At 35.6% G+C, this 22,782-nt stretch overlaps 1 protein-coding gene across 4 annotated transcripts in view; it reads right to left on the bottom strand.

The window, feature by feature from the left end:
- Nucleotides 1-4,557: 4,557 nt before the first annotated feature.
- The window catches only part of LOC110027409 (phosphatidylinositol 4-phosphate 5-kinase 7-like), a 57,889-nt gene continuing 39,664 nt past the window's right edge, over nucleotides 4,558-22,782 (bottom strand). For 2 of the 4 annotated variants that reach the window (XM_020728827.1, XM_020728826.1), the window contains exons 8-10: nucleotides 21,695-21,846; nucleotides 15,731-15,908; nucleotides 4,558-4,946 (exon numbers count right to left, since the gene is read on the bottom strand). In XM_020728827.1, coding sequence (XP_020584486.1) covers nucleotides 4,664-4,946; nucleotides 15,731-15,908; nucleotides 21,695-21,846 — 613 coding nt within the window. In that variant the 3' untranslated portion in view covers nucleotides 4,558-4,663. Of the gene's footprint in view, nucleotides 4,947-15,730; nucleotides 15,926-21,694; nucleotides 21,847-22,782 lie in introns of those variants that run through there. The other 2 variants (XM_020728828.1, XM_020728829.1) reach the window with 2 other exon arrangements.

Below are 22,782 nucleotides of genomic sequence, written 5' to 3'. Positions count from 1 at the left end.
GTAGATATGGATTACATTTGTTCATCATCACCGACCGTCAAGTTTACGTGGTGGACCACCCGACTGAACTGGCACCCTCCGAATGGAGACTGTGAACCTGTGGATGGACATGACTGGCGTAAGAGAGGCATGCTCGGTTTCTCAATTTCAAGCTGAGCCGATGGTTTTGATAGGTTTACATTAGAGGGTCGTGTTTTGTATTAAGAGTTTTTGAGGCAATCTTTGGTTTTGACACATGAGGTCGGCGAGCCAACTGTAAAATTTTTCTTGTCTGAATAAATATATGTTTTTGTTCCTTATATTATAGTTTTCTTATTTATGTAAATTTTTTTTTTCTTTTCTATGACGAATTCACATTCTCGAGGTACAGTTAGTGGCGTTTCAACTCACTATGAGCCATATATATATAATTTTGAGGCCCCTTTTTATTTCACTTTTTTATTTCCTAATCTTTGGTTGTTTCTTCTTCGCTCGTACACTCGTTCGGCGCCCGCATTGCTTCAAAATATTTACCTCAGGCATTTGGGATAGTGTCGACATTAGAGCACCCTGTGTTGTCTTCTATTGAGGCCTTGTGGCCTCAGAGGAGGTATGTCAACGATGAAGACATTGTGCTACAAGCATCCGACCCGAATGATTAGGCGACTGACGATTATGGGGGACGACTCGTGTTGTATCAGAACCAATTCGTCCAGGGACTTCACCTTCCTCTGTGTCACGAGTTCCAGGCTGTTATGAATCATTACAGTGTCATTCCGATTCAATTGAAGGTGAGTTATATATCAGTGGTCATGACTTTTGCTATTTTTTGTCGTTGGATGGAGATCCCTCGGTCACGTAAACTTTTTTTCTCATGTGTTCTCTTTCAGAGTCGACTCAGATGGCTACACAAATTTTACTTCAAACACGAAGATCTGGTTGATTATCCTTGAAAAAAAATGTCAAGAACATTTTTTTGTTGAGTAACCAACACCAGCTAAGTAGTAATTACCTGTAATAATTTAAAATATATATTAATTAACAAATATAACTTATTATGAAATTTTATATGGGCTAATTCATATATCTTTTGGAACACGTAATCTATTAGGTCCTTCTAATACATTTCTAAGGACAGTCGCATCATGGGTTCAACCTTCCCAATCTGCTAGAACATATGTAAACTTCAAGTCAAATTCCACGACTACTAGCACATTTTAACATGGATATGGTTTTCTTCCTCTAAAGGTGGGTTTGTGCTTCTTAGGTACTCTTGCCTTGATGTGTATCATTTATAGTGCTAACACAATCCTATTCACATAATTATTTTAGAAGAAATATTATAAATAAATTGTAACTCGACTTATGTTTGAGTGTACCTTTAAAAATGTCATAAATCTAATATTTGCTTGTATCTCATATGGAGTGTAGAATAGTAGAGACTTAATCATCTCATGTTGCAACTCTCGAACAACATATAATACATTATTAAAGTATTTACTGATAGTATCTCCTGATATTTGAAAGTTAAAATGTATGACTCGATTATGAATACTGTAGCAAAGTGTCTGTAGGAACATAACAACTTGTCATCCATACGCACATAACTTGTATCGATAAACAATCTTTTTAGTTGCATAACTTGAAAAAAATGTTCTTTTTTCATCTGCACCATGTTAACACAATCACAGTCAGAATCAAGATATAGTCTAGAGAGATATATTTGACGTTGGATATCTCAATCAGAATTATAGTTTCTTCCTTCACTTCTCGTTTCATGTAATAATAAGCGTATACCACTTACTACGATAGTGACAACTGCATGATCAGTTGAATAATAATATTGCTTATTAGATTCCGACAACTGTTCTTCATTATCTTCTAATTGCTCACCCATCTTTAAAATGCATGCGCATACAATCAAATTCGTAGACCAATTGAAATATTTTATGCTAAGGCAAAATATAAAATTCTTGAAATTTGCTTCACCAAACACTCATCAAATGTTTTAACATTTCACAACTAAAATTTCATGATTTTATGTTCATCTCGAATATTAGATGGAGTTCATTTCCCCTCAAAAAAAAAAAAAAGAGAGTATAAATTTAATGAGTCATCATATAAGTCATATATTTAATATATATGATTTTCATAAGCACCATTATTAGACATGGGCAATTCTCAATCAAAACGATTCTCATATACCCTGACAATTAGCTTAAAAACATGGTCATCATTGTAATTAGAATCAATTTTTGGCTTCACGTGCATGACCTTAACTAATTTCTAGTTGTATCTATTCATACCTTAACCTGCTTGTCATATCATGAAATCTCAAAATCGGCTCGAAAAAAAATTTGATTGAAAATTATGGCTCTTAGCTTGGCTCATTTATTTCAATCAAATCTCGATGCGAGTCAAAATTTGAATCAATTTTCGAGCGATTAATGATCTTCAGCCAAATTAGCTAAATTCACAATCATATGTTGTTAATGATCCGATTTCAAGTAGGGCTACGCTCGGCTCGAGAAAAATTTGATCCAAAATTTTGGTTCGTAGCTCGGTTCATTTATTTCTATCGGATCCAAAATTCGAATCAATCACTAAGCAATTAACGATCTTCGAGCTAAATTCAGAGCCTTATATGCAGGATTTCACTAGCATTCATTTGCAGGAAACGAGCAAAGAGGAAGAGTTTTATTATGGAGCTTTTTGCATATTCTCAAAATTTCTATGTCCGTTGAATCGTTATCTCACTTTGCAGTTGTTAATTACCAAACAATAAAAGGATAAAACTAATGTATTTATTTTACTTTACATCTATTTTACATCAAGCCAAACAACTCTTTAGTGTAAAATGCTCGAGTTTAATTGGGGTATTATAACTCCGTGCCATTTATCAATTTGAAATTGGAAACAAAAATGAGGCATTATTAACTTGTTCGAATCAACTGTACATGTTAGCAAAAATTATTATGTCCGTCCGGACATAGAGATACTTCCGAACTCCAATGAATCACCTCCATTTAGAGCTGACAGAAAAAAAAAACTCAGTTTTCTTATAATCCGGCCCGGTAACACAGCGAAATATTCCTCCCGTGTTATTTCACATTGTTCAAGCGTTATTGTAGTGGTATTGATGTGTTATTGTGTTATTATAATACAGAGAATATTCTCAAAACACAATAATTCAAAAATATCACCGTAATAACACCTAAATTAACACGGAATAACACGGGGGAATATTCCCTTGTGTTGAAAGAATTTTTATTTTAATTTTTCTGTCACTTCCACTTGGCTTGATTTCATTGCACTCCGGATGTATCTCTACGTCCGGAGTCCGGACGTTTCAGACGTAATATTTGTTCACATTTTAGACACACATTTTTGTTTTTTTATATTAAAACAAAAAAGTGAATGCATCAAATGTAAATTAGATTTTGGTACCGAGAAAGGTATCATAAGCTAGTATCATGCCTTGCTCTGATAATGTAGTTCCAAGCAGTCTCAAGGCTTGCACAAGCAATGGCACAAAATGCCTTCTTACATGGTAGCCACAATGAAACCGTCTATATACAACAGGCCAAATGAATACATAGAATTATGTTGGTTTTTAAAATTTTTATCAAAAATTATGTTGGTCTCTAGAATTATGTTGATTTTAAGTTATGTTAGTTTTAAAAATTTTGCCTATTCACAATGGTCTTTTAACTCAAGTGCCACCCGAGTCCGTCATCACATGTAAGGCTATCAAAAATGCTTGTGTTCTAAACCTTAAGTAGCTCGATTTTGAATCCTTTTAAGTGAACAAGTTAAAACACGATTTTTTATAGTCAAACACAAACAATACTTGTTTGATCATGTTCAGCTTATTTTAGCTCAAAATAAAGAAATTATATATATTATTTATATAATAATATATTATATATTATTTATATTATAGCATATTTGTTATATTTACATCTAAATTTAAATCATAACAGATTATCTGGTCATGTGATTCTGCGTCTTTTATTGCACATAATTGGTGCAAGTTAGAATCCAACATCCTATATCTATTTTTCCTAATTAAATTTAAACGAGGTAATTTTGAGCCGGACGTGAAGAAGAATATATAAATCGAGCCGAACACGAACACACTGCTCACAACCAATTTCGAGCGAGTCAAACACAAGCCAAGCCTAAACTCTCTCAAGCTCAAGTCATTTAAAGCCCTATTCACATGGTATCTACCAATAAGAAAATGGGAGAAATGTGTTCATACACTTAAAAAAGACGTGAAAATAACAGATCAAAATACAAGCCCTTTCCAACTACTTCCATAACTATATTGTGTAATTACCCAATTTTTGGATGGCAGTGATCTGATCCACTAATGCTATAAAAAAAAGAAAAAAGAACCCTAAACCCAATCCCAGTTATTTTAATTTAAATTCATAGCTGAACTTGGGGTAATTGCACAAATACAACAATTACAATTATTGGACAGGTTCTACAATCACCAGACTAGATCTATTTGTCATCCAGTAGCCATAAAGTAGGCCCAATGCAAAAATAAAATAAAATAAAATAAAATAAAAATAAATAACTAAACCTGAATTGAATAAACAATAAATCAATATCTTCATCTTCTTTTACAGGAACCAGCAAACTGAATCATGATACAGTAAGGTTGTAGTAAATCTCAAATCTGTTCAGGGAAAACTTTCTCCAAAAAACTAAAGAAACGTCTGGAATAGAGTTTGGGTTCTACAGCAGAGATGGTGAGGGGATCATGTTTCAGTGATTTACAGGCATGCTCCACTTTCTTTGTTAAGTTATATTCTTGCAGTATGTCTATGATACCAAGATAGAGAACAACATCATATACCTCAAAGAGATCAACTTCAGGAGAATCAGGACCCCCTTCATGAAGTAGCTTTTGGTTAGCTTGAGCCGGCATGTTCACCCCGAGCTGCACCCGGAGCCTGTTATGAAAAGGAATAATGATATAATAATATGGTTAAGAATGTTGTAGCTGAATGGGTGTGAGAAAATGATGCTAATTTTACTGATTCTGTTGATTCTTAAGAGGTGGTTATTTGGGAGGATTTTGAGTGCACCACATTCAAAATATGGAAGTTTTACTTAATTTGTTGTTTGGCTGAGAGCAAAAGAAATTCAAAGTATTAAAATTTGTCCAAATCAGGCAAATTCCAACTATACAACGTCACAACCTACCAAACTCTCGCTGGCAACCTCCCGACACTGCCTGCAACAACATGCTTCCACTATGCGATTTACAGCCTGTAGTTCTTTGTGCAAAGTTCATTGAATTGAGGATCAGCCTTTGTCGAGTGTTATAACTTCTGCATGAGATGCCATCGTCACGGACTCCGCTATAGTCTGCTTTGTTCTAGCAACATCATCTAAGTTATCCTTCTTATCTTTTAATTCTTCATTTTTTTTTTCCAATCAAACATAAAAAAGAATCTCATGAAAATAAAAAAATTTTACTTTAATTTACGTTACAGTTAGCTTACCCCTTATTTTCAAATACATACAACAAATAAATTAACACTGCCATTACTGGTCCAAAGTCCAGATGTGAAAAGTGGAGGGTTGTCTTCGACAGCGTAAAACTTGTCGAAAAATCATGACATGAATCCTTTTGGTCATTGTGTAAGTGCTAGAGCGTCTCCTGAAAGCGACGCGTTGTATGGTCAAAATACAGTAAAAAGTGTGCAATGACCGCTACACCGACGTCCAGGTGTGGTGTCAAATAAGCAAAAGTTCTCACATTACGGACAGATGTGAGTAAAGAAGTTAGTACGTGAAACTAATATTAGGATAAGATCTTGAAATATAGGTACTCTCACTGGTAAATTAATGAAATTTGTTGATAGTATGATTCATAGAAAGATAAATGTCTTACGTGTTTAAGAAACTAAATGAGTTGGAGAAAAGACTACAGAGATTCATAACTAAGGTTTTAAACTTTGGTATTCAGGTAAGAGTCACATTAGAAATAGTGCAAATGTAATTATAGATAACAATTTGAAAGATAATATTATAAAATTAATAGAGTTGGAGATAGAATTATAACACTTAAGATTATTGTTGATATTAAGATTTTTAATATTGTAAGTGTTTATGCTCCTCAAGTAGGTTTAGATAAAGGTTCTAAAGATAAATTCTAGAATGACTTAGAAGACTTAATAAAAATGATACTTCTTAAAGAAGAATTTTTATTGGAAGAGATTTAAATGGACATGTCGGAAGAGTGGTGGAAGATTTTAGAAATATTCACGGTAGCTACGATTTTGGAGAAGGTAAAGTTATATTAGATTTTGCTTTAGCATATGATTTTGTTATTGTCATATTATTACTTATATTACTTATTCAAGAAAAGAGATGAGCATATTATTACTTATATTAAATGGATTATTATTTATTCAAGAAAAGAGATGAGCATATTATTACTTATATTAAATGCTAATATTTTGATTATTTTCTTATGAGAAAAAGAGATCGTTGAGAATGTAAATATTGCAAAGTCATTCCAAGTGAGGATTTAAGTACTCAAAATGGATTATTAGTTCTAGATTTTAAGATGAAGAGTTGTAAAATAAAGAATACTAAGAATCATCATCAGACGGCCCGTATGGAATCCAAGAGAACAATCTGTGACGTTAAAACTTCTAATTTTAATGATTTTTATATAAAAAAAATATATGTATAAACTAACCAGACAAAGAAAAAAGAAAATTGAAGATTTAACTCAAGTAAAGTGTATTAAAGATGAAAATCAAAAAGTGTTTTTCTTAGAAAAAGATATTCAAAATAGGTGGACGAGTTATTTTGAGAAATTTTTTAATAAAGTTTTGGAAAATAAAATCGACCTTAGTGAACTTAATATTGCAAATAATAATAAATTGTTTCATTTTTATCATCTCATCAGTAAGAAATAAGTTGATGAGACTTTAAAGAAAAACATGGGTGGAAAGTCTGTAGGACCGGATGATATCCCAATTAAAGTGTGGAAAAATTTAGGAGATGTTGGAGTTTCTTGGCTTACTAAACTCTTTAATATTATTATGAAATTAAACAAATGCCTGAGGAGTGGAGGAAGAGTATTTTGGTCCCATTTTTAATAATAAAGGGGATGCACAAGAGCGAGCAAATTATAGAAGAATTAAGTTGATGTGTCATACTTCAAAATTATGGGAGAGGGTAATTGAACATAGGTTAAGACGTACTACAAAGATTTCTCATAATAAATTTGGATTTATGTCGGGCAGGTCTACCATGGAAGCTACACATTTATTAAGAGGTTTGATAGAGAAGTCCAGAGAAAATAAGGAGGATCTACATGTGATTTTTATTGATTGAGAAAAAGCTTGCGATAATGTTCCAAGAGAAATCCTTTGGAGAGTTCTTGAGAAGAAAGGTGTTGATATGAGTTATATTCAAGTCATATATTCAAGTCATTAATTAAAGATATGTATACAAGTGTTGTTACTTGTGTTCAAACAGAAAGATGATTGACCAAATATTTTCTTATTTCTGTTGGTTTACATCAGGGATTAGCTTTAAGCCCATAACTTTTTGTTTTAGTTATGAATGGTCTTACTGGACACTTACAGGAGAATGTACCTTGGTGTATGTCTTTTGCTGATAATAACCTTCTCGTGCATAAGACAAGAAAAAGCACAGGAAAAACTTGAATTATGGAGGTGTACCTTGGAGTCTAAAGGCCTTCGTTTGAGTAGAACTAAAAACAGAATACATGGAATGTAATTTTAGTAATAGTAGCTCTAGTGACAGAAATGTAACTATGGGTGATCAAATTATTAAAAGGTGTGAACGCTTTAGATATCTCAGGCCTATTGTTCAAAGTGATGGTGATATTGTTGGGGATATTATTAGTAGAATTCAAGTTGGTTGGTTGAAGTGGAGGAATGCTTTGGGCCTATTGTGTGATAGAGAAGTACCGCTTAGACTAAAAGGAAAATTTTATAAGATGGTGGTGAGACCTGCAATGCTCTATGGCGTTGAATGTTGGCCTTTAAAAGTGAAGCATAAAACTAAGTTAAGTGTTGCCGAGATGAGAATGCTTAGGTGGATGATTGGCTTTACACTTTGAGACAAAATGCGAAATGAATATATCTGTGATAGGGTTCGGGTAGCTCCAGTGACGGACAAAATTAGAAAGAGTCATCTTAGATGGTTTGGTCACATTAAACGTCGGCCATCTAATGATCTGATTGGAAGAGTAGATATTTTATATTCGACTTATGTTAAGAAAGGCAGAGGTAGATCTAGGAGGATTTGAGCATATTGTATAAAAAATGATCTAATTTATTAGAATTAAATGAAAATATGACACTAAATAGGGCGGAATGGAGAAAAAAGATTCATGTAGCCGACCCCACTTAGTGGGACAAACGTTTTGTTGTTGTTGTTGTTGTAGTATTAAGCAAATAGATTCTGGCATCTTGAATTTTTATTGTTTTAGTGCAATCATGAATATCATGCATTTGTGGCCATGATAAAGTAAACCAAAAAAGATAAAATATATATGTTGAAGAGAGAAGTTGAAAGACTAATTTTGTTATCATCAATATTATCATTAGCCTAGTACGTTATTACAGCTATTTAGAGTTGACATTTTCCCTTTATTACTGTTGAGTATTACAAGAGATGTACATTCTACTTTGGACAAGTATTTTTTTCTTATTTTCAGCAATTTCTATAGCTATATTGCCTTGGAGTTTGGCCAACCATTTCTCCCATCTTATCTTTACAGTGATCGAGCACTATTTTTCCGCTGTTACAAACGCCTTAAACATCTAAGTTATATTTCTATTATTTTTAACAAATGGAGCCTTCATCAAGTCTTTAAGGTGATAATTTCTAAACCATTCTTCCAAATTCTACCAGACAATGGTCTTAAACATATTCTTTGACATTATTCAACAACTTTCATATGCAAGATGATTGATGCATCTGCAACCGTGTCATTGGTAAAAGACAGGAGGAAGATGCGTCTGTTTCAATGAATTACAGAGAAAACTTATTAGAAAATAAAATAAATATTGCTTTCAGGGCGATACAGTTGCATTGCAAATTACAAATGCAACAAGAATATTAAAAGTTGAAATAAGGAGTTCTTACAAACATAGCACCCAATTCTTATGATATTACTTATCTCATAACCAAACTTTGATTTTTACAAGTTAAGCACCTTTTCCTATGTTTGAAAAGATGTGCTTAACTTGTAAAAATCAAAGTTTGGGTGGGGTGTGAGATAAGATGAGATAAGAAAATGCATAAGAATTGGGTGTTTTGTATGTAAATTTCCCTAATAAGATGACCGGAGCATGAAACTAAGAATATAGAACAAACCTACCAAAAAAAAGTGGCAAGGTAAGCGCTTATGCAAAATATAATAGTTGGAAGTGATGGGCTTGTTTAGGTGGCTACTTCCTCTCTCCCTCTCTCCGTCTTCCTCTCTTCCTCCTAACTCTCATATTTCTCCTCAACATACCTTGTAGGGTGACAAATATTACTAAACTTATAAAGTTTGATTCCTTCACCATGTCCACGTGAAATTTTCCAAATAGCTACATATTTCTTTATGTAATAATCAGAAACAATAAGAACTTGAAATCAAATTCTTTAAAACGTATGCCCCGATATTTGCACATCGCAAAAATGACCAAAAAGAATTTTTATAATTTCTCTCTCTCTCCCATTATATATATATATATATATATATATAACACCTAAACCTGCCTGGTTTGATTCTTGACTCAAAGATGAAGACGAAGTTTCCCGCACTCGACGACGACGACGAAGGACTACCTTGCTATCGTCGTCTTTTCTTTGTGCCAAACGACGAAGGGCTTCTGCGTCTACTTTCTGCGATTTCATCGTCTCTTTCTTCGCGCCTCTTCTGCGGTTCTTTTCTACGCGGATCGAGCTGCGGTTGTCTGTAGAGCTGCGATTTCGTGCCCTGTTTTCCTGTCTTCTGCTCGTTTTTTTTGCCCTCTGCCTAACTTGTAGGGCTTCTCTTTGCTGTGATGGAACTTTCTTCTTCTTCGGTTGAATCTGGCAAAATCTCCTTTGCCCACGTGGTAAGTAATCCTCAAGGGGAGACGACGGTTGTCTTCCCTTTAGGTTATAAGGAGCATCGTGATGGTACATGTGACTGTCACTTTATTAAGAATGCAAGCAGAAAAAGTAAAGTAGGAAGACAACCCTCTTTTTCTCCACGTCAGAAATTTCAACGCTGATTGACAAATTCAAATTTGCTCTTATTGGGAAATATCAGTGAGGACATCCACCTATGAAAATTATCAGGAAAAATTTTGATGACCACAAATTAACAGGAAAGTGGAAAATGTAAAGTTTTGATGATCTCAAACTAACAGGAAAGTGGAAAGTGGGGCACATAGATGGGAGACATGTATTAATTAATTAACCGTAGCTGAAGATTACACTTGGATTATCTCCAAAAAATATCTTAACATCGCTGGTAAACCTATAAAACTACTCAAGTGATCTTCTGATTTTGAACTAAATCATGAAACTCCCACTGTACCGATATAGTTTAGTTTATCTGGTCTCAAGCTGCATTTTTTTCACCATCAGGTTCTCTACTCTATTGGGGTCATCCTTGGTGATCCTTTGAAGCTAGATATGTCTACTTTCAACCTAACCAGACCCTCGGTGGCCAAAATACTTGTGGTAAGGGATATTACTTTACCTAATATTACTGAAGTCTAGCTAGGCACAACCCATAATGGTTATTGGCAATAAATCATCATGGAGCACACCCTCATATTGTACCCACTGTAAGATGTTTGGTCATGTCATTGATAAATGCCACAAGTTTCATCCAAATTTGAAATCTAAGGTTCAAGTGATAAGGATGGGTCTAATCCCATTGCTCTGAACATTTTAGTTCCACCTGGGGAGGATACTACCAGACAGGAGGTGCCTATTGCCCCTAAAGATTCCCCATGACATTGTAATGTGATGTTAACACCTTCAAACCCCATAGAAAACAATACTGATGAACTATTACCTACAAATGATAGTGTTCAGACTCATAATCAAAAGAGCCTCGTAGCTCCACTTCTTCAGGAAGTATCCGGTGTAGAGACAACTCATACTTCACATATACTAGAACCTATTATGGGTACTACGGTTGGTATTCCTTCTGCTTCAGCTCTACTACCCCATCAGATGGATTCTTCGAATGAGGAATGACAGGTCTATTCCAGGAGGAAGAAGAAGAATGGAGGCCGACTCCAGCTCGGGAACATATTGGGTGATACATTGGTTACTACTGGCAATGACGATAATCTTACTAGCTTATTAGCTTGCTCCTTCCCTAGAACTAGAGGTAGACGCTAGACCAAATTGGGTCGCTCTCTAGCCACCTGATACTATGTGTTTCGACATTGTTAGGTTTTTTATTTAAGTATCTAATGTATTTTTTCTGTTATTTCTAGTTTTGGAACCATTTGTGATTATTGTGTGGGCAGGGTGTCATACTTGGGCCCTCTCACACATTGTATCTGTATATATCTTTCTTTCTATTTAATATATTAGCATTTTGGGCTTTCAATATATATATATATATATATGTCGTCTCCTACGCTCAGCTCTGTTAGGGTTTCGATCCATGTTGAACCCTAACAACCCTTACCTTACCGCAAGATCATTTCTCCAACGTCGTCTCTCCTCTCCATCGTCGTCGTCTCTCCTCTCGCGTCTCGTCATCTTTGTTTGAAGCCCACGCTCGCGTCTCGTCGCCTCTCCGACAGAGTTCGCATTTCGTCATTCTGTTCGATTACTTCTTACGGAAGCGCCTCAGTCTGCCGAGCTGCGATTTCGTGCCCTGTCTTCTGCACATTCTGCAGTTCCTGTCTTCTGTGCAGCTTCGCCCCCGAACTCTTCGGCTCGTCTTTTTTGCCGTCTGCCCTGACTTGGCAGGGCTTCTAAGCTGTGATGGAGCTTTCTTCTTCTTCAGTTGAACTTGGCAAAGCCTCCTTTGCCCATGTGGTGGGTAATCCTCAAGTGAAAACGACGGTTGTCTTCCCCTCAAGTTATAAGGAATATCGTGATGGTACAGGTGATTGCTTATTTATTAAGAATGCAAGCAGGAAAAGTGAGAAAACAACAGATGGTACAGGTGATTGCCCATTTATTAAGAATGCAAGTAGACAAAGTGGAAAAACAACACTCTTTTTCTCGGAGTTAGAAATTTTAATCCTGACTGACAAATTCAAGTTTGCTCTTATTGAAAAATTTCAGTGGGGGTTTCAGTGGGGGCACCCATCCCATCTATGAAAGTTATCAGGAAAAGTTTTGATGATCTCAAATTAGCAGAAAAGTGAAAAGTGAGGCTCATGGATGGGAGACATGTATTGATCCAATTAACCATGGCTGAAGACTACACTCGGATTTTCTCCAAAAAATATCTTAGCACTGCTGGTAAATCAATGAAGCTACTCAAGTGGTCTCCTGATTTTGACCCTAATCATGAACCTCCTACTGTACCGGTATGATACAGTCTACCAAGTCTCAAGCTGCACTTTTTTCATCATCAAGTTCTTTACTCTATTGGGGCCATACTTGGGGACCCTATAAAGCTAGATCTACCGACTTTCAACCTAACAAGGCCTTCTGTGGCCAGAATACTTGTGGAAAGAGATATTATTTTACCTGACGTTACTGAAGTCTGGTTGATGGTTCCAGAATCACTCATAATAGATATTGGCAACAAATTACAACTCATAATAGATATTGGCAACAAAGACCGCCTTACTATAGACCGCCTTACTATTCTCATTGTAAGATGTTTGGGCATACACTTGATAAATATCATAAGTTTCATCCTAATTTGAAATCTAAGGATCAAGTGAATAAAGATGGGTCTAATCCCACTACTCTGGAAATATCTGTTTCATTTGGAGAGAAAGCTACCACAAGACATATTTTGGATATCGCTAAAGATCAGTCACCTACCATCCCTGCCGAGAAGGCGCAAACCGATCCTTTACCCAACATCGCAGTTCCTGATGAAGAGCATCATACTACATGTACAGATCCAAAAGTGCTTACACCACACACTGTTATTGAAGAAGACTCACTTACATGCCAAGACACACGAGAGTGTTTCTTTGATTCAATCAAAGATCAGCTAGTACAACAAGCTGTTACTTCTAATGTTCAACATCCTACACATGTCCGACACACTTTAGACCAATCCAATGATCAGGCGAGCCAATCTTCAGATGAAGAATGACAGGTCTATTTCAGGAGGAAGAAGAAGACTGGAGGCCGACTCGAGCTTGGAAACTTATTGGATGATATTTTGGTCACTACTGGCAATGACACTCATCTTACCAATTTATTATCTGGCTCTTTTCCTAGAACTAGAGGTAAAGACAAAGGAAAATTGGGTCGCTCTCTAGCTACCTGATACTACGTTTTTTTTTTTGTATTTTTTGTTTTTTTTATTTAGGTATCTTGTATTTTTCTGTATTTTCTCTTTTTTTGGAACCTTTTGTATGTGATGGTTATCATAGGGAATGAGTGTCATGCTTGGGCCCTTCCACACAATCTTTATGTATCTTTTTTTCCTTTTAATAAATTGGCCTTTGGGCTTTCTCAAATATATATATATATATGTGTGTGTGTGTGTGTGTTTGCAAGTATAAAAATTATTCATAAATTAATTTACTAATTTAATTAGTTGTCCTAAATTCGGTTTGATAAATCTATTCATTGAATTACTTTAATTGTTACTGAACTAATGTCCTATTACTCCTATAACGCGGTATGGGATCCAGCTTAACGCATTAAAGGACTAGGCCGACCTTTATTGAAATCTAGTCTGGTCACAAGCCCCATAGAGCAACTTCCTTCTCCTTCGTCGATCTGACAAAAATTCCTCTTTGGTGGGCACGATTCCTAGCATCATGTATTGGAGGTGTTACGAGGAGATTATATTTTTCAATAGAAATATGGTTATTCGCTAGTTTCAATAAAATGACTAATGTATTTGGTCATTCAAAGCTAGGTTGGAAAAGAGTAGCAAAAGCTCGCAAGGATTCCCCTGCTGCAATAGAGCTTGCGAGCTCTTTTATCACTTCAATACACTGGCAAACTATGCAATCAAACATGAGCTTAAAATCCACATAGAAAGTGATCATTTAGTGGCAAACAGTTGAATCACTTGAGTGTTGATTTCTTTAGGGTCAGGAAAAATAAACAACATTGCAAAATATCATTTATTTTAAGCAAGCATATCATCGATTTAAATGAGATAATGTGGTTGAGGAGTCAAATCTACTCAATATTCTAAAACCAGAATCTTAAATATCCCTGGGACATTTTCTTTGATGATCTCTCTGGATAACACATTCTTCAATTGGTATCATCTAGGGTTCATAGTTTTCCTTCTCTCTCCTTTGTACTCCAAGAGGACCGAACTAGTAGTATCGAGATGGTATGTATGGCCCTCTTCTACTAGAGCATGCAACGAGGTCTTTCTCCCTCCATCAGCGAATCTTTTCTATCATTGCTAAATCTAGAGAAGGGAGTATTCACTCCCTTGGGACTACTCTGAGCACTTTTTCTAAGGTTCTCTTAATATTATCATCTGCTAATTCAAATCATTGATTTGCTTTGTAAATTCTCTAGTGCAATCTATGTTACCTATGATCTTCTTGTTACTTGGCTCGGCCCATTATGTGATTTTTCTTCTTATTTGTGGCATGTTTACAGTCATCACAACGTTCAGGATGTTGGATTTTGATTTGTTCATGAATTCACACCACAAAGAAATATTAAAGAGATGGACAAATGAGCTTCTTTAATATTTGGGAATATTCCTCTTGCATTATAGTGATCACTCATATTTATAGGGAGGTGGCTTAGTAATTACAAATAAAGTACTCATTACACTAAAATCTTAAGAAACCTTTGATCTATCGCTCGTGTTTTCTTATGAAATTGATCTTACAATTAAAAATATGTTTGTTTTCCTCTATGGAAAAACTTTCCCTATTAAATGTCTTTTCTCAAACTTAACTTTCTAGTCATGCTTCTATTGGTCAGCGAATTAACCCAATGGGGAATTAGACCAATTCTTCCCGGGCGAACATATCTTATGGGGAGTTCAGCAAATCAACTGCCAAGCAAATTGATCTTCCTTGGCGAGTCCTTCAGTTGTCTCAATCTATATTTGTGTGTTGATCATCATAGGTGAGCTCTTGGTCATAAATGCCTGATGAAGTCGATTGGTCAAATTATCCTAGCTGAACTGTCTAGTTGGCTCGATAAGTTGTGTCTCTTCAAGTTTTGTATCTGCTCCGAATCCGATCTATGAACTTTCGGCCTTGCATATTTATAGTTATGTCTTGTATCCTCTTCGAACAGGACTATAGAATTTCAGTTATACGCCATCAAATTTTGATTGAGTTGAATCGCAACCAAAAATAAAATAAAATAAAATAAAATAAAATAAAGAAAGAGTTTGAAGACAACTAAATTCCATGGCACCTAAAGAGCGTGATGTTTCACAACTATAGGTGAACTAGACCTGTAAAGTAGGGTATCGAAAAAAAAAATCCAAATCTATGAGTAATGGACTCTTACTGTGCAAAGAGATTTAGCTTGTGAAACACAGACGCAATATGGATAGAAAAGTTCACAGAAGGAAAACAAGAGTAAATAGCTAGGCAAGCTATACCTTCCGGTTCCAGGCAGAAGAAGGTCAACTTCTCGCTCTTCATCACCAACTGCAGATGACCTTAATGTGCTGCCCCTAATATGCGAGCCTGGCATGCTGCTCACAGATTCAGGTTCGTGAGCAACCAAGAGCAAGCCCTTTGGAGGAATTATTAAGTCATCCTGCCTAGATGCGCCAACTGTGCCACAAAGGTCACTGAATAAATTAGGTAAGTGCAGAAATTTTTCATGATATTTAAGTATGAAACAGGACATGTTAAACAACAAAAAAATATAGTTGAATTAAAAACTAAGATCCAAAGTGCATGGTTCTGAATAATAGCCTTTCTTCATCTTGCATTTGAACTGTTCTATTTAGGCTCCAAATTTAGCGTTCCTTGAAAGGAAAATTTTTATAGCGATGTAACTTTAAAAGGGTATCATTAAAAATATGGAAATAAAAATATCATACACTAAATGATAAAACAGCTAATATACACGAAATAATAGTTCAGTTTCAAAAATTCAATTTAAAAATTCCATCATTGATATCTCTTACAGGCATATCTGGTATATACCTATTAGGAAATATCATATAAGAAACAAAACAAAGGATTGCAAATGGCGAAAGCTGACCTACTTGAGAAACTGAGAGAGGGACTACATGCAAATTAGTTACATGCTCTGTACATGGCGACCGATTTATAAGTGAGGTCATTCCTGACCATACAGAACATCATGGAGGCAAATAAGGTGATTAAAGGTATTGGAAGTTGACATTTCCTGCAATATCAAGAACCAGTTAGGTTTGTGCGCTGGGCAGCATGGGGCCCAAGGGGACTTTGACTCCTAACAGAATGCTAAAAACACAAGGAGAAGGGTAGAATGCGAAGAGAAGGTGAGATCTTCCCAAAAGAAAATAAAATTTTCTCTAGAGAAGACCTCCAGAGAACATGTCCGAGATCCCTGATTATGAAAATTATGATAATTGATGGCATGATGGCAGTGCCACATGTGTGTTCCAATGATTTCTCTTAGAGCTAAAACTGATTTCTCACATAATAAATGAAGACTGAGGAAGGTGAGTAAAGATCATACCCTGCAAAGAACAATAATAATGTTGATAAGAGAACGATATGCAGCTTCAGTGGAGAAGCAGGCTATGATACTTTATTTGAAGATTTACCTACATACCACTTAATTCCTAAGTATTTACATATCTAACATCTAAACTTCATTTTTTGCATAACGTACCACCTTAACTATGCATGAAAAGATGTATTTCAATTTTTAAAAGTTAAAAAGAGTGGTATTTTTAATGAGATATGAAAGATTTGGGTGTTATAAATGTAAACTGTAAAATTTAGGTGTTAGATATGTTAATAACTAGGAATTGGGTGCTATGTATGTAATTTCCCCCTTTTATTTCTTCAGTGATATCTGGATTTCAATTAAGTTACATTATGTACAAACTTGTAAAAGTAAAATCAACCTTGTCACTTACCAATCGACATGAAAGATTGCGTCTGAGTTGAAGTGAAAAATCATAATTAAAAACAAGGCTTGCATCTCAACAATCAGCTGCGGAACAATACATAAACTGAGATTATTCAGCTTTAAATAAATATTTGGGTGCATAAAATCTTATTATTGGAAATCACCCACCACAGTTCTATAATTAGCGGATTAGTTAGCGTAGAACCAAAGTGAAGGATGAACTTGGTGGCTGGAAAGACTTATGTAGCGATGGGATTAGCATGTCATCCTACTAAAAGCAAGGAGATCATGGATGCACCAACAGACAAATAAGAAGAGTTGTTCTGGGTGCAGAATAACTTCCAAACTCAGGGAATAGTGTGTCAAAGTAATCTATAACAATGTTGTCGACAAAAACAAGATAAGTGAGTGTATCACTGGAGTTGAGAACAAAGATAAACGTGCCTAAAAAAGAGTTGCTGAAGCCAAAAGTAACTAAAAATTGTTGCAGTTCAGGTTATCAGGAATGAGGTACTTCTTTAACACCATATGTGACTTTGAGAATGTTACAAACTTAAAAAGGGTGTTCTATGTCAATTAAGCTTGCAGGCTGAGCCAAGCTGTCCACAACAAGATCGTCTTCAAGAAAGACATTTTAACATCCAATTAACACAGAGATCACCATAAACTGATGGCCATGCTGAGAACCAAACATAGAGTGAAGAGCTTGAAAACAAGACTTAAGCTGTCATTGGAGTCAATTCCAATCATTTTGAAAACCATTAGCAACCAAACAAGCATTGAAATTGTCAATAGACCCATCAGAGTTATATTTGTTCTGGAAAAATTCATTAGCAAACAACCACATTCTGAATGGAGGTAGTGAAAAGAAGATAACGAAGTTCCATTCTAAATAAGAGCGCCATATTCGTTCAACACGGTTTGACATAAATTAAAATTCTTGGGTGCTTGGACTATGATGATTGGTTTAGTTTAGCTGTGAGACAGTTTTTTCATTAACTTGTGAATGTTATTTCTGGATTAAGTCGATCATTTGATGCGTGTTGTTGAGTTTGGAGGGAGGGAGATTGGGTGTGTGATGTGATTGTAGTAGATTGTTCCAGCGGTTGTAGATGTGAATGGGGTTGGTCAAGTAACTAATGGAGAATGGATTATCAACCGATGAAGAATGGACTGGTTGATTAGTGGTTGGCCGAGGAGCAGGTGTGGATTTTGAGGTGTTCGGATAAATGCTAAAGTCGTAAATGGTAATATGGTAGAGGGAAAGTTTTGGATGGTGGGTGCAAAAAGAATACTACAAAGAGGGACATGGAAAGGATGGGAGAAAACTACAAGGAGATTCTCTCTTCAAAGGCATCATGAGATGAGGAGAGAGATGCAAAGAAAAATACACACAACAAATATGATAAAATAAGAGAACTTTTTGATGTAGTGGTGTCAATATAGACAAGCACTTTGATGGAGCGACCAAATAAAACACAAAGTTTGCAATGAGAGTTATCATGTGTAGTTTCTAGTGAAGCCACAAGTTAAGTAGCCAAGCATATGAAATTCGGAATAGTTGAGAGGGAAGCCAAAGAGATATTCGTATGGAGAAAAGATGGGAAACATCAAGGTGCACATAAGATTTATGAGGTAAACTGTCGTAGCAAATGAATGTGTTAAATAAGTAAATCGATTTGTGGAATGGGCACATGGACTAGCCGTAGAGACCAATTTTGATAATATGCAAATGATACTTTTTGAACTATCCATTATATTCTGGTGTGCAAGCTAAAATATGTCATTGATGGAGAGAAACAAGACAGGTGATTTAGCGATCAAAGCATTTTTTGACCTGACACTAAAGCTAATATAAATAACATAATATTTTCACGTTAAGTAGATAGTACTAGATGCATTTTATATGGTGAGAAAAAAGAACAAAATATTCAAAACCATCATAGAATTATTATAAAGGTGAGCCCTGTCAAAAAGATGCAATAGCAGCACCGGAAAAAAGAAATTTATAGCTCTTAATGAATTGAAACACATTACATTGAGAAGTTGATGACAGTGAAGAAGATACATCTACCTTGAACTGTAAATACTGTGCTTAAGATTGACGAATAGCATAATCTCTGATAACACTATCTTGACATTAGAAGAAAGGGATAGCGGAGGTGACTTAGGAAATATATTAGCCATTCATACACACCATCTTTAATTTTCCCCGTCAAAAAAAAAAGTTGTGTAGATAATTTAAATGAAACCTAGTGCGTAGAAACTTAATACATACACTATTGGGCATACAAAATTGATATAAGAAAATGATTTTTTTCATTCTAGAAGCATAAGAAAAATAATTTACAAGAAGAATTGAGAGAGATGAATGGTAAAAGGTGAAATAATGTGGTTTATAGATAAACTTGTGGCATCTTCAGCCAAAATATCATCAGGGACACATTCAGATTATGAGCCGAGACATAACCTAGTAGTGATGGGTTGAAAAGCACCATTGTCAAAAAACACCGAAAAGAACCGGAGAATTGCTGATAGCATAGTAAGCACATGGTTAGCACAGGAAAAGTTGAAGAACCAAAGAGTGAGTTGGCAATAAGTTGAAGTTAACGATGGATTCAGAGATAAGTAGTCCAAAAATAGAACATTGTGTGAACGCGTGGTTATGAATGTCACACTTAATAAAGCTGCCCACTTTTATGCCTAAAAAGCTCTTTTGCATAGCTTTTCCCTTTATACGGTCCTAGAATCCTCGGAGATTTTTGTCATTCTTTGGGAGGACAGGACCCTTTTGCTCATGCCTAGTGGTATGTATTTTGTACTTCTTGTACTTTCTTTTAGCTTAATGCAAACAAAATGTACAACTTCACAGAAGGTATTTTGGAAGTGCATCTTGCGGGAAGTAGTTGTGAAATAGCAAGGGAATGATAGTATTTGAGGTTGACGGTGCTTGGAAGGGATTGTGGGGATAAATCTGCTGTTGGACGGCAAGTTTGACGTCGTCAGTGGCTGTCTAGCTAAAATCAGGAAATTGGACAGCGAAACAACGAGATATGGGAGGGGAGGAGGTTCCATCACATATTCCTAAACTAAACACATATACACCACTTATAAAATAAAAAGGATACGACAGTAATTTGAAGAGCAGAAATCAGAGAAAACTCTCTTAAATTTATAAACATAGCAAAATTGAAATCCAAACAGCCACCACACAGCATATAAAAGTCTGCTAATAGAAAAGAGCCCAATTAGAAAATAGAAAAATAGGAAAGAATCATAAAGGAAAGAAACGAAAGCTGAAATAGGAAGGATGTCGGCTGGCTATCAATCCCGAGGTCGTGGAAAGCTTCGGTTCCCTCATACGGAATCTTGCAATCGCAGGTCACTGGAGTTCCGTTTGTGATTACTGCTAAGCTCCTGCATACATGCTTACCCAAGATAAGCATAAGAAGGTGGTTAATCATCAGAGTTGTTGCATGGAGTCCAAGAAGGTGTGAAGCCAGTTTTGGTGGTGAAGGCTACTTCTTATTGCAAAAGGACATGGCATGAAAGAGAAAAGGGCAAGGAAAAAAAAAAGATAGGTTAAGTTGATTTTTACTGGGGAAGGACATCAACATGAGATGCTAAGCAAGGAGAATAAAAAGGAGAATAAGATGCACTTAGGAAGGAGAAGCAACTAGCCAATGTAGAGAGCAAATTGTGTCTAGGCTAGCTAGCAAGCAGCATATGTGAAAGTGATACTAAAACAGGAGCTGTAGAAAATAAGAGAAACAGGAAGAAGTGGTCCTAGAGTGGGTTGTATGAAGCAGTTGGAGACCGGAAATGGTTCACACACATATGAGTGGCTAACACACAAAACAACAACAGAGTACAATGCACATGTGGTGTGAAGACGCGATGCTTGAAAAGCTTGGAGTTGCATATAGAGGTGGCGGTGGAGGTAGAGGCAAGCAATAGAAATTGAGAGGCACAAGGGAGCAGGAGTTGGAACAGAGACACTATGTGGGGAGGTAGACATTGATGCAGAACTCATGTATGCTGAAAGAAGAAGAGGGTGGCGAATGGGATCATGCTCCTAGGAAGATAATGAGGGTAGCGGCAATATAGAAGAGAGGGAAAAAGGATCTATTACTCAGATACCATATCATTCGGAATAATTGCTTACCCATTTCTCATTGAACTAATGAAATATATTACAATATATAGGATTTGATTCAATTAGGTTACAATAATCCTGCTATAAATCAAGCTAAACCAACCTAATGCATTCAATTAATTAAAGAGAATATCAGCTAATAAGAAAACTAAAAAAATAATTGCAATGAAAGCAATCATTCTTTGCATTTGCCCCTCCACCTTTAAATTCTGACTCAGCTACTGGTCTCATCTGTGAGGTACTACTTAATGTCTAGTTTTAATGCAAAATACTAAAGCAGTAAGAAAAAATGATTGTGAATTGGTAATAATAGTACTGAAATGTGATACATACAATTATCAGTAGCCGAACTGAGATATTGATTTCTGTTTTCAGATTCTAAGGTTGGCCTCAAACATTCGGGCGCTCTGAAATGCAGCCCCAAAAGCATGCTATAATCGATAATACACTGTGATTCTAGAAACATGCAATCCAGAGATATTTGTCTGCAAAAATAAAATTACAAATTAAGAAATACTCGGAAGCTTAAGGAAATAAAGAAGGGAAACAAAGAAGTTCACAAACTTTATCAGCATGAGTTCGTGAAAATTATATACATGACCAAGTCTAGAAAAACATATCACAGAACACCAAAGAATATAAAAATGAAGACCACAAAAAATGAAGACCACGACAGAACTAATTGCTTATCTCAAATCAAATAACTAAAACAAATTTAAGTGCCAATCAAATCCTTAACCACCTTAGTTAGAAGTTATAAAAAATTAAACAAAAATTACATTTTTCTAACCATAAATTAGTCATTGGAAATATAATTCACCAAAAGATTGAGAGTACAATTTATGCAATCATTTTTTCCATCGTAACAACCATTGATTTACTATTATAAGTTATAAAAAATATCATGTACAAACTTCCAACCATATAAAAATCAAGATACTGGCAATTGCGGCTCAACAAAAATCATTTAGCCGCATTGGTTAAGAAAGCAGGCACTTCTTTTATCAGCAATGCTTCTGAAATACCTACCACAATGACACACTCATCTCTGTGCAAATTTGACTTGTTTCATGACAAATAAATTATCCAAATGATTAAAGAAAGAATTGAATTGGAGATATGTGTAACTGAAGTCTATTTTCAATGCCGCATGTATCTGTTGACCTCAATTTTCGTGAGGTCTAGTTTTTCTCGTAGGAGTTAGGATCTAGCCTTAGGGGTCTTCCTGCGATTATCTTAGAACCTTAGAAGTGGTGCCCGCCTCGTTTTAGTTCGACCTATTTCCGTCCTCTTTTGTGGTTCCAAGTGTGTGGTATCGACTTCTAACACTTAGAAGGATGAAACCGACATGAGGAAACCCAAAATGGATTCCTATAGGACCTTCCCGAGCCTTAGGGTGACCTTCTGCACAATTCGCACTC

The sequence above is a fragment of the Phalaenopsis equestris genome, unplaced genomic scaffold (genome assembly GCF_001263595.1).
Source record: "Phalaenopsis equestris unplaced genomic scaffold, ASM126359v1 Scaffold000428, whole genome shotgun sequence".
NCBI classification, from domain to species: Eukaryota; Viridiplantae; Streptophyta; class Magnoliopsida; order Asparagales; family Orchidaceae; genus Phalaenopsis; species Phalaenopsis equestris.
The sequence above is the reverse complement of the archived record's forward strand: the minus strand, read 5'-3'. Positions and strand labels throughout refer to the sequence as shown.